Source organism: Neovison vison, chromosome 6 (genome assembly GCF_020171115.1).
Source record: "Neovison vison isolate M4711 chromosome 6, ASM_NN_V1, whole genome shotgun sequence".
In the NCBI taxonomy this organism is placed as follows: Eukaryota; Metazoa; Chordata; class Mammalia; order Carnivora; family Mustelidae; genus Neogale; species Neogale vison.
The window spans coordinates 204,722,012-204,739,892 of record NC_058096.1 but is presented as its reverse complement, the minus strand read 5'-3'; the positions used below and the strand labels follow the sequence as shown (position 1 = coordinate 204,739,892).

General features: G+C 57.4%; 1 protein-coding gene across 2 annotated transcripts in view; it reads right to left on the bottom strand.

Annotated features, from left to right (window-relative positions):
* CACNA2D2 (calcium voltage-gated channel auxiliary subunit alpha2delta 2) overlaps positions 1 to 17,580 on the bottom strand; it is a 139,365-nt gene extending 121,785 nt beyond the window's left edge. For both annotated transcript variants that reach the window (XM_044253504.1, XM_044253505.1), the window contains exon 1: positions 17,366 to 17,580. In XM_044253504.1, coding sequence (XP_044109439.1) covers positions 17,366 to 17,580 — 215 coding nt within the window. The remainder of the gene's footprint in view (positions 1 to 17,365) is intronic.
* Between the last annotated feature and the right edge of the window lie 301 nt (positions 17,581 to 17,881).

The following is a 17,881-nucleotide window of genomic DNA, read 5'->3' as shown; positions in this document are numbered from 1 at the left end:
GATATCATCATTTGTGCATTTCCCCACAGACTAGAGCTGGGACGAAGCAAGGAGCAAGGAGGAGTTCATGAACCAGCTGAGGCCTCCCCAGAACAAAGCAAAGGGTCTAGGCCAAGGACATGGGGTATCTGCCAGCCGCTCTGTCCAGGATCCGCCGTCTGCTCCCCAGGCCAGGAGCCACCTGCCCTAGTTACTGGTACAGATCATGGCCATTTTTGGGTTGTAGCACCTGCTTCTCATCCCAGGATAATTCCCAGGAAATCGGGCACAATGGGAAGGTAACCCCTACCCAGGCCCATGTAGCAAATGGGTAAACTGAGGTTTAGGAGATGGGTATACTGACACAGTCCCCGTGCTGAGCCCTGTGCTCTGGTGGGGGAGCCATGCCCAAGCCTCGTCTCGGGAAGTGCACGGAAGGGCTGTGGCACCGGTAGAGGTCACCAGGTGAGTCACGGAGGGATCCAGGAGCCCCAAACGCTGGTCCCCGCCCTACAGCAATAGCTGCAGCCTGACTAGAGGCGGCAAAGGAGGCTCTCTCCATGTGTCACCGACTACTTCAGTCTGATTCTGTGATTCACATGTCCCTATCTCCCCTCCTGCACATCCTCCCCGCCCCCCAGCATGAGTCAAATCCTCGCTGAGCCACAAATAGCCGTCCTCTGTGTGCATCCTCGACATGGCCTCCTGCCTTGAGGAAAACAGAGAGCCCCCCCTACTCAGGGTCCTCAGTTCCTCCTCAGGGCAGAGATTCCCCCCATGGAAGCTGGCAGGCCCCCGGAGCACACCCAGGTACAGAGAAGAGGTGGAGCAAAGACCAAAACCCAACCTATCAGGGCCAGCTTTATTCTCTGGCCTTGACACACCTCTACCAAGTGACCTCCACCAGGAAGTCTTCCTGGATTTCCCCTACCTCCTTTCAAATCCATAGTCCTTACCCTACCTCATGGACCCTTGCCTTAATTTGGTACTATAGCCTGGTCCCATCACCAAGTTCCCTGCAGAACTTAGCTTACGGTCTGGCAAAGAAGAGTCTTCTGGAAGTGCCTACAGATAGATTTAATTAAACATCTCCCCCTCACCAGACTGGCCCTTATCCCGTTCACCTACCTTAGCAGTGGGAAAAAGGCTGCAGAGCAGGGCTGGGAAAGGGCTTCCAACTTCCACAGGTGGCAGAGCACCAAGAAAAGGACCAAGGACCAAGGATGCTGGGTGCTCTGTGCGCAATTCCTGTGTGATGACGTCACACAGCACCCTTGGCTAGGTGGGGACCAATCCAGGCCTGTTTCACGGATGAGGACTCTGAAGCTCAGTGGGTGAAGTAACACACCCAAGGCCACAAAGCCAGTCTGTGCTGAACCAGAATTTGAACCCAGCAAAGTATGGGTTCAGAGCCCAGGCCCTGTCTTAGTCTAGCACCTTCCTAATTCCAAGGTGGATGCCAATGGCCAAGATCTAAAGTAGGAAATAGGGTGAGGATAAGGGCCAGCCCCCATTTATGACTGTTTTCAGCTCTGAGAAGGGGCCCGTCCTTACATCTGGGACCCTGCTGCCTCCCCAAGCAAGCCAGAGCTGGGTGTAATTGGGAAGTTCTTCCTTGTACCCCACCAGAGCTGCCCTACTGCAGGCATGTCTCGGCAGTGAGGAGCCCAAGTCCCTCCCCGCGCCAAATCCCATCTTGGGAAGCCTGGACTAAGTTGGTGGTTGGGGGGGGAATGCCCACCTCCTCTGGGATTTGCTTCTCACTGGCGCCTGGCTTCTCAGAGCCCCATGTAAATCGAATGGGAGTGCTCGACCCGCCTTGACACGCTTTGGGCTGGTTACTCTCAGGTGCTCTGTGGTGAATCTTTTAGCAATGCAAATCCTCTCTGTGGGCTGTGCTGTGGGGGATCCAAGGCTGACTCCCACAAGGAGGGGGACTCTGGGGCCAGCTCAGCAGCAGCGCCTCCTTCCAAGGAGCCCTAGTGTGGCAGCCAGGCCAAGAGGAGCCACTCCGCCTGGTGAGCCTGAATCGTCATTGGGGCTGGCCTGGGGAGAACAAAGCCCACAGGGCTTGTCCCGGATAACAATACTGGGCAGATGTCTCCCACCTTCTGCAAATTCCCCACTGGCTTGCTCACTATTCGTTCGTTCATTCATTCATTCATTCATTCACATGATTACTAGGCCAGACTGCAGGCGGGGTACCAGGAAGAGATACAATGGGGGTCAGGGCAGGTGCTAGCCTGCTCTCCAGAGCTTAGAATTCAGGCAGAACAGATGTCTGCTCTGATTCAGACCCGATGAGCAAAGAGAAGGGGGTCTAGTGAGCCTTGAGGGGTGGCATGCAGGCCAAGGTGCCTGACCCACCCTCAGGGGCTGGCCAGGTGAAGGGAGTGCTGCAGAGCTGGCTGGCACTCCAGACAGAGCGGGCAGCACATGCCAGGCCCAGCAGCAAGGCGAGCCCAGCCCACGGTGATGTGCTGTGAACACGCAGACCCAGCATGGGCATCATGGCAGGCTGCTCTTCCACACGGAGTTCCACAGAACTCCAACCTCAAGTACACGGGGGAGCACCGCCACGTGCTGAAGGGGGCAGGGTGGTGGGCTCCCGACAGCGGGGAGGTGAGCAGAGCAGGCCCTTGTGTCCCCCTTGTGCTGACTTGCGGGCCACCCCTGTCAGGGTATCTGCCCTATGTTTCACAGGCACCCAGGGCCAGTCTGTGAGAAAGGGGCGGGTTGCCTCTCCCCACTTCTCGGATGAGAAAAGCAGGGCTCAGAGTGGCTGCCGGTCAACTGTGCAAATTTTGTTTCACACAAGGTTACCTACTACTTGCCCTGCAGGGGGGGTTGCTGAACGCTCAGCCCCCACCCTCTGTGAGCACTCCCTCTGGGAAAGGTGGGCTCTGGGCTGCATGGGTGCAGAAGCACCCAGGGAAGGCCCTCTGGACAGGGGAGAAAGGGGGACAGACTGGTGGGGAAGTGCTCAGTCTCCCAGGAACAAATTCCATTTACTCATTCACTCAGGACCACCCGGTCGCCATTACAACCGGGACATGGTGCAGGGCCTCCTGCCCTGGGCCTTCCACCACTGCCTCATGCTTTGTACCTTGTGACCTGGACCCCCGCCCCTCGATCCCCCCTGAGCCTCAGCCCATTGCACATCAGAGGTTGGGGACAGTATTACTGTCTGCACGGGCCAGATGAGGCTCCAGCAGTAAAATCCTCCTGCTGTCACTCCAGCCAGAGGTGCCCGCAAGTGCAAAGCGTTCACAATTTTCCTGATATTTCTGACACAGATGTTGTTATTAAAACACCCTCTCTTGAGTCAGGGCCAGGCACATAGCTGGTGCTCAAAATGTGTTGGGTACAAGACCAGAGGCTCCAACCTCACACTACAAAATATAGGAAATATGGTCCCATTTTAAAGATTAGGAAACTGAGGCACAATCTGACTCAAACAAGGCCATGTATGGGACTCTGTTTATGACCCACAGCTCCTCCCCTCCTCAATCTCCATGCCCTGGACCAGGTTTTCTAGAAGGCAGCAGGCAGGCACAGCAAGGCCAGCAGAGCCCATGGCTCTGGGTCCCTCTGGAAGCCCCAGGGAGTCCCCACCCTTCTCCATGTTTGAGTAACGGCCTCCATACGCCACCAATCTGGAAATCACCTGTGAAATTTATTTCCCCCGGCGCAGGCTCGGGAACCATGTAAATCACCCCGCTTAACAGCCTCTGGGATTGTTCCCTGCCACCCCTCACCAGCTGCTCTGTGCCAGGGCCCCGGTCATGAGCTGTGCATAGCTCGGTGTCCTGGGGGTTACGCGGCACTGTCCAGGGGCGCAGCAGGAATGTGCCAGCAGGCGGGGATGGAGCCCATCTGAAACTTTGGACACTGGGTCCGAAGGGGCAAGCTCCCCCACCCCCCTTCCCTACCCACACCTCTTGTCCTTGTCCCCCCATCAGTAGCCTTGTCTCGGAGGAAAGTGGGTCTGAGTGGTTTCCCCAGGCCTCTACAGCCCTGACTGGGGGAGACCCAGGGCCATGGGAATGGCAGGGACCCCAAGAAGGCCTGTCAGGACCCCATCTAGAGGACAAGCCCTGCGCCCCCTCCCCCCTCCACTACCAGAGTCAGTGTCTCTTGGATGTCTTTTGAATGCCTCTTGGAGCACCAGCCAGGCATAGTTATTATTTATTCAGCCTTTCTTCCATTTCTTCTTTCCTGGCACTCTCCCCCACAGAAGGTGAGCTCCCAGAGAGCAGGCTCGGCACACAGCTGAGAAGAAAGGGGTGGTCGGGAGCCAGGAGGCGGGTCCTGGGACATGGGCAGGCTGTGGCAGGGTCAGCAGGGAAGATGGGGTGAGAGCAAGTGTCAGCAGAGGCGCAGTCAGGCCGGCTGAGGGGGCCTGGTTGATCTCCCTAGGACAGGCCACTGGCCACGTGCACAGGCATCTGGGAACAGCTGGCTTCCACAGGGACCACAACCAGGAGACTCCCCAGAACCAGTATGTCAGCCCCCACCTGCCCTGCCTTGAAGCCTCAGCACCCCTTGCTAGACGGGGACAAAGCGGGGGTTCTGTGTTTATTTTCCTGATTCCACGCTTCTCTACCTTCACTCACCTGGGTGGCTCTGGAAGATATTGATCCCTAGGCCCTGCCCCAACCCAATTAAATAACATAGTCCCATGGCCCCCTCTCCCCTAAGGGGACACCATGGCCCCCTCTCCCCTAAGGGGAGACCTTGGAGTCAGCCCCTGGGCTGGGGCAATACCTTGTTAAAGCCACAGGAGAGTGTGTGCAATGGCCTTTGCCTTATGCCACCAGCAAAGCCAGGCCCATATGGCGGCCCCGTCCCAGACCGTGTAAAAGTTACTCCTGCTTCCAAAGACAACCAGCTCGGCCTTCAGACACCTGTGCAGACTCTGTTCAGTGAACATTTACTGAGCACTTGGTATGTGTGAGACTGGAGCTCCAGCCAAGGACAGGTGGCCCCTGCTGTTGTCTCTCCCAGGCCCACAGCGTTGAAGGGCAGGCAGCAAGGTCTACAGCGAGACAAGAATGAGGGAGCCTTCGGGCAGCCCAGGAAGCCTCTAACCTACGTGGAGAAGTCAGGGGAGGCTTCAGGAAACAGTGACCCAGTCAGTCACTCCGGGACACGCAGAGGTCAGCTGGACCACAGGCAGATCCTTCCTGGAGCTGGCAAGGCCCTTTGCAACCACTCCCTGTCTTAGTCTGCACTTAATGCTTAGTAGGTGCTTGTTAAGCCCCTGCGGAAAACGATGAGCACTGTCCTCATGGGTACTCAGTCCCAAGGGCAGAGATCCACTCCTGGGCCCATCAGAAGCAGCCCCTTGTCTGTGGGCCATAGCACCAGCTTACAGGGTAAGACAGAGATGAGATCTACACAGATGAAGTAGCAGGAGAGCATCGTCCTCAGCTGAAGAAGGACCCATCAATCTGGAGGGTCCTGGGAATAATGAGGATACTGAGGCTCAGAGGAGGAGGGCAGGTGGCTTACCCAGATTTCCACAGTGAGCTGGACACAGGCCAAGACTACGGTGGGGTAGGACACTAGCAGAGGGAGGAAGGGCAAGGGGAGGCCCAGTCCCTACACCACAAGTCCCTGAGATTTCTGGGGACTGAAGCAGCCAAGGTCTGGTTTAAATACTTGACCTTGCTGCCTGTCTGCCTCCCTCCCTCTGAGTCTCCCACGGGTAAATCTAGGCACCGTTAGGGGTGGGGGTGGGCCGTGGAGCTGGTTGGAAGATGGAGGGTGAAGGGTGTAGTGGTGGGAGAATGGGGAGTGAACCTAGACTTCCCTGCTCCCCCACTCTGTTTATGCACCGGTGGCCACAGTACCCTCAGCTTCCACCAGCTAATGGGAGAAGGCCTCAGAAGGAGACTCAGATCAGAGAAGGCCTGTCTTGGTCTGGAGGACTCATAGCTGTGCCAGTAAAGTCCAGCTCCAGAGAGCCCCATCCCTCATGTGACAGGTGGGGAGCAGCAGCCAGATGGGCACCCGACCTAGAGGCAAGACAGAGCTCAGGGCTTCTCCTAAGACCTGTGCCCTTGGTTGACTAACCACTGGACATTGTGGCCAACCTGGACCCACGATCGGTGCAGAGAACAGAGGTCAGAGAATAACAGGAAGGGCCAGGGGCAAGGTCATGAGAATGCGGCCTCGATGGAGCATGGATCATGTCACATCTATCAGAGGAGCCAACCAATGACACGCCAGTGCTCTCTGTAGTAAGCAAACACACAAGTACACCCACACTGCAGCTGCCCCCACCCAAGACGAGAACCAAGTCTCACAGGCAGCTCCCAGCCAAGTTCAGGCCCTCCCCTTGGCTATGTCCATGGGTCACTTCCTCAGCTCTGCAGCAGTAGGACATGGCCTCTGTCTGCATCTTCTCAGTTCGCTCACCGGCTCCAAGGACCCAAGGGGTGCCCCAGCACCCTGTGAAACCATGCTCTAAGGAACTCAGCCTGATAAAAGAGGCAGTGCTTAAGGAGGAACAGCTGTGATGGAAGGGCACAGGAGTGTGGGAGCACCTCGAGGGACCTGTGGTCAGGGGACTGCCTGGAGGAGGTGGGCTGTAGCCACATGAGGCTGTGGCTGGGTGCTCAGACCTGAGTACTGGGGTATGAATCCTGCTTCCACCACTATCTGGGTGATTTCAGCATCACTCAGCCCTGCTGAACCTCAATTCTTCCTGTCTGTGAAATGGGAATAAAAATGGACTGATCTCCCATCCAAGAGAGATCAGTCCATTTTTATTCCCATTTCACAGACAGGAAGAATTGAGGTTCAGCAGGGCTGAGTGATGCTGAAATCACCCAGATAGGGGGACGCCTGGGTGGCTCAGTTGGTTGGACAACTGCCTTCGGCTCGGGTCATGCTCCCGGAGTCCCGGGATCGAGTCCCGCATCGGACTCCCAGCTCCACGGGGAGTCTGCTTCTCTCTCTGACCTTCTCCTCACTCATGTTCTCTCTCACTGTCTCTCTCTCAAATAAATAAATAAAATCTTTAAAAAAAAAAATGGACTGATCTCACTCTATAGGATATGTGAAATACATCACCCAGTGCCCAGCTCATAGTGATGTAGTTAAATGATGTATTTAAAATAACCAAGTCCCTAACAAATGCTTCCTTTAGCATGGATACCCTCCTCCTTCCCTTCCCCTCCCACCTTCTTCCTCACCCCTACCCCATGTTCAGCCCTCTGGCCTCATCCTGCAGCAAAAATTGCCTTCCTATTCTCTATTACTCTCTGCTTCTTGCTAACAAAACCCAAGTCTCTAAGAATCTCTCCTGCCTCCAGCCTCAAGGTGACCCTATCCTTTGCTCAAGGGTAAATCCTGATTAGCCAGAGCCAATCACAATGCACTTTTCCTATCACCAGTGATTGGTTGACAGTGGACATGTGACCCACTGCTAACCAATAAGGTATGAGGGGAAGTTGGCTAGGGGCTTCTGAGCCAGGTTTCCCAACCTCTTAAGAGGAACCCAGTATCCCCTTTACCCCTGTTGTCTGGTACCTGTGATGCCCGGAGCTATGGCAGCCATCATGTTGCCATGAGGGGAGTCAGCCAAGAACAGACAGCCCCACTAAAAGTGAGGCCAGACAGGCAGAGTGCAGGTGTGGACTTGGTCCTCAATGACAGCCTCCACTCACCCACCTCTGGGCTCCCTGTCAAAGGATAAAGAGACTAACCATGATGAAAAAATCTTCATGCTGTGTTTGCCATGGTATATGCAAAAACTGCCTCTTTTCCTTGCAGCCAAATATACTCTTCAGACTCCCCTTTTGTAGGGGTAGTTGTCAGCTCAATGCCTACTCCTGGAAGCCCCTATGCACTGGGCATAGGGTTGTCGGAAAGGCCCACGGGGGTAGGGAGCCAGAGGAGGCCATTGGTCAGAAGGCTCTTTGCCTTGGAACTTGGGCTAAGCAGGCTGGCCTGATAGAGGGATAGGATGAGCAAAGACCAAAAGGTACAAAAGCCAGTGCTCCTACTAGGACCTGCAAGTGGCTGGGCCTGGCTAGAGCCTGGAGGGTCACAGGGCTAGTGGCCAGAGCCCAGGGCCAGCCTAGGCAGGGCCTCCAGTTCTAGCCTGGGAGGTGGGGCTGTGCCCACGGTAGGCTTCCGGGGTGCAAGGTCATCGCTACCCCTCAGAAGAAGACACTGCAGCGTGCCTAGGGGGTCCAGGGAAAGAGGGGAAGACTTCAGGTTCCCTCCAAACCCACCCTCACCTTAGCTCACAGGGGGAAACAAACAATGTCCATCTGTGACAACCTCAGCACCGAAGCCTGTTTCGTCTGCTTCTTTCTCTTTTCTAATAAATGAAGCTCCGGGCAGGGCTGAGGTGGGTTGTTTTGTTGTTTGTTTGTTGGAACTGGTAGCGGCACCAGGCCTGACCTTTAAGGCTTCAAACGCAGCATTTTAGGCGGCGCCGGCAGGCAAAGAACACGGGGCTGCAGAGAGAAGTTATCACTGCTAAAATGCCACGTCAGGCTGGAAGCTCAGAGTCGACCAGCAGCCTCTACCCATCACAGGAATACATCAGGCCGTTCTTGCCCACCTGGGGACAAAGCGGTCCCTTCTGAGGGTACCCTGGAAGCCTTGCTGACTCTAAACCGGCAGGGAGGCCCCAACGTCTGTCCCAGAGGGAGACCAGGAGCCGAGGCCTCCAGCCACCCAGGCACCTTGCTCTACAGGACTTGCCAAAGGAGGCCTCAAATTGCTCCTGCATCTCATGTCAGGGGTTTTATTTTCTTATTTTTTGGACAGGGAGAGAGAGAACCGGGGGTAAGAGGGCAGAGGAAGATAAAGAATCTTATGCAGGCTCCACGTCCAGTGTGGAGCCTGACTCAGGGCTCCATCTCATGGCCTTGAGACCATGACCTGAGCCAAAATTGAGAACTGAATGCTTGGGGTGCCTGGGATCGAGCCCCGTGTCGGGCTCCCTGATCAGCAGGAAGCCTGCTTCTCCCTCTCCCACTCCCCCTGCTTGTGTTCCCTCTCTCATTGTCTCTCTGTCAAAGAAATAAATAAAATCTTTAAAAAAAAAGAAATGGATGCTCAACTGACTGAGCCACCTGGGCGCCCCTCCAGGGACATTTTTATTACAAGAACCAGTTGCATGTCATAGTGCAAGGACAGCTAAGCTGGGGTCATTCTTTGAGCCACCTGTATTGAGCACTGGGGACGGGGCCCTGTCCTCCAGAAGGCATGTGGGGCCAGAGGGCTCCTCTCTGCCACCTCAGACATCAGTTTCCTTGTCTTACAATGGCAGTATCTGGGTCCCCAGGGGCTTCTGTGGTTGGGATACGTCCTTGCCAAGACAGGCAACCATGCAAGGCCCATACCGCCCAAGGAGATGGTCCCGCCCAGGCACCCTGCCCCCAGGAACCCTCACTGGTCTTGTAGCCTCCAGGGCCCTTCTCAGCCACTTCTGCTCTTTGCAGAAGCCCCCTCCCAAAATGCAGAGGACACTAGGCCACCCCAATACGGATAATGCACGGGCCCTGAGAATGCCAGGAGAACAAAACTTACAGTTCTCAGCTGCCACACCCCACCAGATCAGGGCCAGAGCTCAGCTGGGTGCACAACAGCCCTGAGGGCTGGCACCCAGACTGAGTGTTTATGAAGACCCAGTAGACAAAAATTCATCCTTGAAAGGAAGAGACTTCGTGGGAGGTGCCCTAAATAGAGGACTGTGTGGGGATCATCAAGCTCTTGTACCCCAAATCGTGCCTGTAACTGATTGCACAAATATCTTCCTTGGGGGGGGGGGAAGAAGCCCAAACCTACAGCACATGCTCCAAGGGATGCCAGTCTCCCTCCCTTGGTGTGCAAATGAGAAGAACCCACTCCAAGAGGGGGAAAAATGCCAGGTCACACAGCAAGGGTTTCCATTCTCCCTGCACCCTGAACTCCATGCTCACCCCCTCAGATTCCCAAGGGAAGGGCTGTTTGCAAAGATGCTTCACTTTATAAAAGGCTCACCAAACTTCTCTGAGTCCCAAGTCCTCCAGTGTATCTAAATATCATTCAATTTGCAAAAATTTGAATTACAAGGATGCAGCCTGTATGTTTCCTTCACAGACTGTCATCGAGCCAGTTGGTAGATGATCAAACTTTCCAGATCAGCCTTAACTCGGGCTGTTCCTGACATAAGTTTGCAAAACACTGGTCCTAACAATCCGGCTTCTTTAGTCCCCACTGCCAGCGTTTGCCCAGCTGAGCTCTGGCATTAACTTCAAAGGCAGGTGCAGGAGGTGGGCACCAAGAGCACATTCTGGGGACAGAGAGATAAACCCCACATCTGCCTGCACACACGGATGTGCATGCATACACAAGGCCACACCCACATCTGCACTCATGTGCACATGCACCTACCCCTATGTGTATGTGTGAGCATGTGCACACACACACCCCCACACGCATGTGCACAAATAATGCACAAGCGGCGCACACAAGGGCACACGTGCACACCCCCCCACACAAGCTCATCTTCGTATGCACATGGACATTCACACAAGTGTGCATTCACATGAACACAGCTAACACATTAGCACACAAATCACACACACACACACATACACACGAACACACTCAGATACTTCCACACACAGGCCAAGGCAAGGGCCAAGCACAGGAGCAGAGATGTGGGAACCACAGCTGAGTCTTGGGTGCCAGTAGGGCCCAGACACGCTGCGGCTGTTGCGGGTGATGGGAGAGGTGCCCGGCACTTGGAGTGCAGACTTGGCTGGACTAAGACCCCTCACAGACTGAGTCAGGATCCACATGCCCTTATCGGGCAGGGGCCAGGCCCATCCCTCAGGACCTTTCATAGCCCAGCCCTGTGAGGCAGTACGCACGAGGGAACCCTATTTTACAGAGAAGGCCCCAAGATCCAGAGAGGCTAAGGATGTTCCCAAGGTCACACAGCTGCTGAGAGGTGGGTGTGCTCTAAGCAGGGCCCTCATTCAGAAAGATGTGGCCAGCAGGGAAGGGAGGCATCGAGGTGGGAGCCAGGGACCCGCTGTCTACAGAGGGCCGGGAAGAGAGGCAGCGGGGATGACTCCTCCCTCTTCTCACCACTCTTTTCCCCTTCCTTTAACAGAGTCATTGCCAAGGTGGGAAGAGTTCGTTAATGATCAGCAGGAAAGACTTCCCTTGCCCTCCCTCTCTGCTAAACAATTAGGTTGATTAGAGCTCAAAGTGGGTCAGTCTGAGAAGCAGCGTCAAGACACCCAAAGTGTGGCCTGGGGCCAGTAAGGGAGGCACAGGCTCTTCACACTGGCGGAGGTGGGGTCTAGCTGGGCTGGGGGTCAGGCCTCACTCTGTGGCTAAAGTGCTGGGAAGAGGAACGGGATGACCCTGAACCCATCTTCTCAGGCTACTGGAATGTCAGAGTCTGAAGAGCCTGGAAGAGAGGAAACTGAGGCCCAGGGGGAGGAGGGGCCTTGTCCAAGGTCACCACTCTGCCAGCTACCCAGGATTGGGCTGGAACTGCCTTTGACAGAGGCCCCCCAGGACCAGGCTAACCCAAGGCAAGGCCCCTCAGGTCCTCCATGGGGAGAGTCCCCTCACCTAAGCCCTGCTAGACAGGGTCTCCTGGTCTGTGGGGTCCCATCCCTCACAAGCTTAGGCACCAGCGCCAGCAGTGGCCAGAGTGGTCCTGCCCAAAGAGTGGTCCTGTTCACAAGCCATTGTGAACAGGACCAGCCCCAGAAGGAGGGGGCCCAGCTCAGACGGGAGAAGGACTAGGTGGCCTGCGAGCAGGATCAGGCCCAGGGACAACAAACCTATGGCTGGGCATTACTAGATGGAGCCAAGCCCCCAGGTCATGCCTGCAGAAAGTCGGGCTCAGACTGTGTGGGCCTGAATTACAGCATCCTTGACTCCCATACGGTAGCTCTAAGAGATCCCCGTGGGGAATGTGTAAGCCCCCCAGGGGCATCCCAATCCATTGGTGGTCACTTGCACTGCCAACCACCCCCCCAACCTTAGCCACAGGCAGCTCAAAAGGCTCTTCAGGTTACACAGGACAAGAGAGGAAGGGAAAAGAAAAAAAGCAAAAACCACACATACACCTCCCTCTGGGAATACGAATATTGATTCTGTAGCTTCTTGTTTAGACAGTAGGCACCAGAGGAGGAAAAAAAAAAAAAAAACAAACCCACCCTGACATGAACAGAAGCTCCTCAGTTGGCTGGAGGGATTGCAGCCAGCAGTGGAAAGCCACCCCCTGCCTTCACGGTACCCCAGACCCTGGTGCTCCACCCCCACCCCCACCCCTGCCTGAGGCCCTGAGCTCACTCACTTCAAGGCACAGGTCACTAGCTCCTGAGGCAGATCTTAAATCTAGAAGCCCGCAAGGACAGCAGCAGGACCGGGGGTACGGAAGGGGAAGGAGAAAGAGACCAGCCCCCACCCACCTCCCAGACAACAGTACCAGCCAGATAGGCCTATGTCACAGGCCTACCTACCTTGACTCCCAAACCTCCAGCTGGCCCTTGCATAGTACCCTAGTCCCCCAGGCCACACCTGTCCTTATAGCAGGGACACCTTACTAAGGTCTCTGCGGTCTGAGTCCTCTGAAGTCCCCTTAAGGCCAATGAAACTGCCAAGGGACTGGAGGAGCCAGACTCAGGTTTCCATTAACCACCCCCACGCCCTTTCTCTCTGGAATCATACTGGAATCTGGAGGGGGAGATGGCACCTTGGTATCTTAAGACGGGAGTCCCTCCTGCCCACCCCTCCATGCCAGGCAGGCCTGGTCTATGACTCAAAGCCTTGGAGAAGAGGAAAACCTGAGTGGGGGGCCCCAGGATCACCTGTGTACAAGTGGAAAGGCGTGGACGTGGGCTGGCAGGACAGCCGTGGCAAGGAAGAAGGCCCCCTCCAGATTGCCTGAGACCCAGGAGAACAGAGGGACAGTGCAGGAAAGGTTACAGCTGGAAGACCTGGGCGTGCCTCACAGGTCTTGGGCCTCTTCATTTTCCTCCAAAGCCCCAGGTTTTGGGTCCCCACCCCCAACCTCCTGGGCCCGCTGCCTGGATGTGCCCAAGCTCCTGGCAGGGATGTTAAGCATCGAACAGGTTAGTCCTCTTCCAGGCCTGCCTCTGGAAGTTGTGGGACTTTGGGCAGGACCTTCGTCTTTCCGAGTCTCAGCGTCCTCATTTTTGGGATGGGCATGAGCACAGGTTCTGAGATCAAGGCAGTGATGTGGGTAAGGGTCTGGCCTGAGCTCACTGAGGGGAGGCCCACCATTAACCTGGTGATGTTCCCCACTACAGTCAAGATGGGCTTCAGGGAGTGACGGAGGGCAGTGGCCCAGTGTCTGTCCTCTAGGAGCTGATATACCACATGGGTGGGTATAGTCTGAGCTAAGGGCACAACCCAGAGGTCTCCAGAAGGTGTGGGTGTCAGACCTTGAAAGAGGTATTTAAACCCCTGAGGAGAGCATACAGTGATGAGGGGATAGCAGCAGCAAAGTGGAAAGAGGAAGGCGCTCAGCCCACAGGAGCAGGGTGGAAAGCCTGGTGGGTCGGGGCCTGCCAGGCTGCAGCCTTAGGGCCAGCTGCTAATGTTTAGAGGCTACATTCCCCTCACAGGAATTCTCACCCCCAGACTCTTGAGCAGATTCTATCATCTCAGTTGGAAAAACTGAAGCAAGGTCACCCCAACAAGGGGGTCAGCTCTGGAGGCCATTGCTTGAGCCTTGCTGGGCCTACACGCCCGACACGCGGCATGTGCGCAAGCTGCCTTCTCCGGGAGCCTGCAGGGTCCGCCCATCCACATCTGAGGTGCCGTGTGCTGCCCACCTGCACACTGGCAGGAGGGAAAAGGAGGCCCTGAGAGTAGAAGAGCTCACTCCACTTGCGAGTCAGTCTCTCCTTGGGGACACTGGTGTGACTGAGACTCTAGTGTGAGACTCACTTATCTTAAAACAGTTCCCCCACCTTCTCAGGGGCTCTTCTGACATAGCTGGCCCGGAGGAGGTGCCCAATATGGGTGGGGCCCAGAGGGGATGGCAGCCAAGGGTCTCCCCAGATGCTCCACACTGGGAAGGACGCGAGCACTTGGCAGCTCTGCATGCCAGGGGTGGCAGCAGCAGGCTATGAGGCCTCAGCCCCTCCCTCCTGCAAGAGCTGCGGCAGGTCACTGGGGAGATGGGGGGACCCAGATGTGTGATGTTGCCTCCCTCTAATAGGGAGAGTCACAGGGAGGTGAAGGCGCGGGCTCAGAGGCCCAGACAGACACACGTCACCCCCCATTAACCGTAGCTAGACTGACGCGTGCCCCGTCATGGGCACTCAGGAAAAGGAGCACGTACTCCAGCTGTCATTAATCTCCTGGGTGGGTTCAGGCCCCTCAGGCCGCTCTCTGGTCCCCACCGGGCCTGCCAGAGGAAGAGAGGTGCTGGCCAGCGCCATCATGGGGCAGAGTGGGGCTAAGAGGGTGCGGCCAGGCATGCAGCTCAGCCAGGGCCCCACAGAGCGGGGATCAGAGAAAGCCAGGGATGCCAGAGAACGAGACAGAGGTCCCACAAGAGAGGCGGGCAGGGTGGGCACAGAGCAATGAGAAGGCTGGGCAAGGAAGTGGAGAAGGAGTGGAGCTGAGGGACCCAAGAAGGGGGCTGGGGAGGGGCCAGAGGACAGACGGGAGAAAGACGCAGGGTGAGGCAAAGCAGTTGCCCTCAGCGGGCAGCAGTGGCCTTTCACCATTCATGGCCACGGCTGGAGGGAGTGGAATTGGAAACAGTGAGGCAGGTGAAAGGGACAGTGTGCTCTGACTCCTTCTCCCCCAACTTCACCCCCAAATACACGAGGGCACACGTGCACACATATGTCCTCGCTCCTGTGGCCTCCTCGATTGAAAACCTGATCTCGGTCCAAGTGGGGTGGGGGGGGACTCTGCAGCCAACACCAAAACCCTGTTCCCAATCCAACGGCAACTCCTCTGTCCTCCTTGATCCAGCAGCTGCCTCGGTCCCTTTGCCTGATGGGCGGAGAGCCACGCTGCCACAGCGATTACAGAAATAATGGCCACCGGACCCCAAACCCACGCTGGCTTAAAACCCAGGGGCTCGCAGAACTGGGCCCTGTGGCCCTGCCAGACGTGGAGGAGGAAATGATTTTCCCACCTAGGGCCCTCTCCACAGAGCGGTCATCACCCCAGTGCCGAGACGCTGAGGCTCAGAAAGCCACCTGTATCAACGTCTCGTCCTAGCCTGGCCGCTGACCCAGGAGAGTTCCGGGAGGCTGTCCACCCGCAAGGCAGCCCCACGGCAGCTGCCTCAGCCTTTCATTTGAGTTCAACAAAAGCCCCCGCTCCAGTCAGCCACGGTCATGTGGGGGCCCTCACTCGATTCCCTCCCCTTCCTCCTTCCAAGGATCAATGGGCATCCGCATCTGCGGGACCAGGGCAGCTGAAGGGCGCTGGCTGTCACGGTAAACCCAGTGTGTCGTCGTCACATTAGTCACTTCCCTCCGGACCCTCAGAGCGCACAACCCCCACCCCACCCCCGCTCTCATTCTCTAATTACGGTCTGCGAGACATGTCCCAAACCCTCAAATTAGCTCCAACTCTATCGACAAGAGAAGAGCGTCCAGCTGGAAATGTGCCGCTGCCATCACACCCGCCTCATCGTCTTCTTGCTGGGGACAGAGTGACAGGTGTCCACTCTGGTCAGGGTCTCACACTGTCCTTCCAACTGAGACCCATGCAGGCCCAACGGCCATCTGGCCCACTGCAGTTTGCAAGGAGAGGGGGGTGAGGTGGGAAGAGGTGAAAAGGCACATCTATTTAAACCTTCATTTGAGTAGCTATGAAATGGCTAGGGAAAAAATATTGTGGCTTGGCTTTGAGGAAAAAAGAACAACAAAAAAAATAATGCTTTTGCTCTTTTTAAACATCGTGGTTGAAGTCCATTTTCATCACAGCAAATGAAAGACAATAACGCACCCACGAGCCCTGAACTTCCATATGATTCTCCTCTCCCTGCACACCCCCCAACACACACACACACACACACACACACACACATCCAGACGGTTGACAGAGGACACGTCCGTGCGGCACCTGTAATTTGCCAACTGATCACCCGCCTGAGCACAGCCAGGCTGTGTGAGAAAAGAAACAACGAGATGAAGAGACACTCAAAGCAGTGCCTTTCCCGAGTTTGTTTTTCCCTCATCTGGGAGAACCTAAAAGCTGGAGTCGGCGGGTTTTGAGGCAAAACCAGGGGCTCCTACCCTTGAGCAGAAATGGTCTAATGACGCAGAGTCAGCCTCCCCCTTCCCTGAGGCCAGAACCTTCCCCTTGGCCACTAGCAGCCCAGCTACTCATTTCCCAAACCCCAGGCCTGGCTACTGGTGAAGGGTTCCAGGGGCAGGTAGCTCCACAGACCTGGAGACAGACACAGACAGCAAGGCGGTCACCACAGCCCAAAGCCACAGTGGCGAGGGGAGTCTGGGCACTGACAGAAGTCTGGGGTAGGGTGCCCACGGAAATAGCCGCTGTCCTAAAGACCACATGCACTGAATACCCACTCCGAGCCCCAGACACGTCTGGCTAAGCTCACCGGAGGATGCCCAAGTTTGCGCGTTCGTGGGGAGGGAGAGGAGGCTAAAAAGGACCATGAAAACCAGCAGAAGCTGGCAGGGCCACGAGATGCCATTCCCTCGTTGGCAGCAGCAGCAAGAGGACGCAGGGGTCCCTCCCTGCCATTCACTTTCTGCCTCCATCCCAGCACCTTCACCTCCCAACTGGGCTCTCCAAGGGATACTCCCCTCAGGCGGAGTGAGGGGGCAAGAACAAGGGACACTGACCACCTCTGTGGTACTGGTCACAAGAAGGTGCTTGCCTCCTCTGCATCCAGTCCCTCCCGTCAAAGGAAAAGGCCAATGAAGACAGGTGTGGAGGTGTCCCCCACCTCTGGCTCAAAAGCGCCGGGTTCCCCCACTGGGGACGAAACGTGGGGCAGACGCGCGGCTCCAACTCTACCGGGCAGGGGTCGCTGGCCGCCCCCTCACCCAACCTCAGGTCCCCCTCTCACCCGGACAGCGGCAGGGGAATCAGCTGGCAAACTCGGAGCCCCCCACCCCATCCCGAGGCTTGCAGATCTAGCTCTGCCCCGTTAGGGGGTTGGGGGGGGGATAAGGGGCACCGCGGGGAAGTTTCGCGACGCCGCCAGAAGCCCTGGGACGCGGCTAACCGCCCCCCTGGTCTTGGGGCCGCCGTCCCCGGGCGCAGCAGGCAGCCGGACCCAGCGCCCCCGCCCCGGCGCGGGGAGGGACCGGCGCGGGCCGGGCGGCGGAGGGGCGCGCAGGGCTCGGCCGGGGTCCCGCGGCCGGCCGGGGAGGCCACTTACGTGTGTTGCTGGGGGAAGCTGTAGGCAGAAGCGCCGGGGGCGGCGAGCAGCGGTAGCAGCAGCAGCGGCGGCAACAGCAGCAAGAGCGGGCGCGGGGGCCGGGACGGCGGGCGGCGGGCGCCGGGGCCGGGCTGGGGGCCGCGGCCGGGCCAGGGGAGCGCAGTGGGCGCCGGGCCGGGCCGAGAGGCGCCGCAGGTCCGAGCCGGCACCGCCATGTTTCCATTCAAGATGCGGCGCCGCGGGTGGGGGGGGGGCGGCGGCGGCGGCGGGGTTGGGGGGGCGCGGGCGGCAATCCGGCCTCTCCGCCTCCTCCGCCTTCTTCGCGCGGGGCCTCCGGGGCTGCACGGGCCGCAGCGCCTCTGCGGGTTGCGCGCCGCGATCTCTCCGCCGCGCTGACTCGAAGCGCTCTGAGCGCCCGGCCCGGGACCGCCGCTCAAATAGCGGCAGCCGCCAACCTGCCGGCGCCGCCCTCCCCCGCCCTCCTTCCCCGGCCGGCCCGCCCCCGCGCGCCCCCGC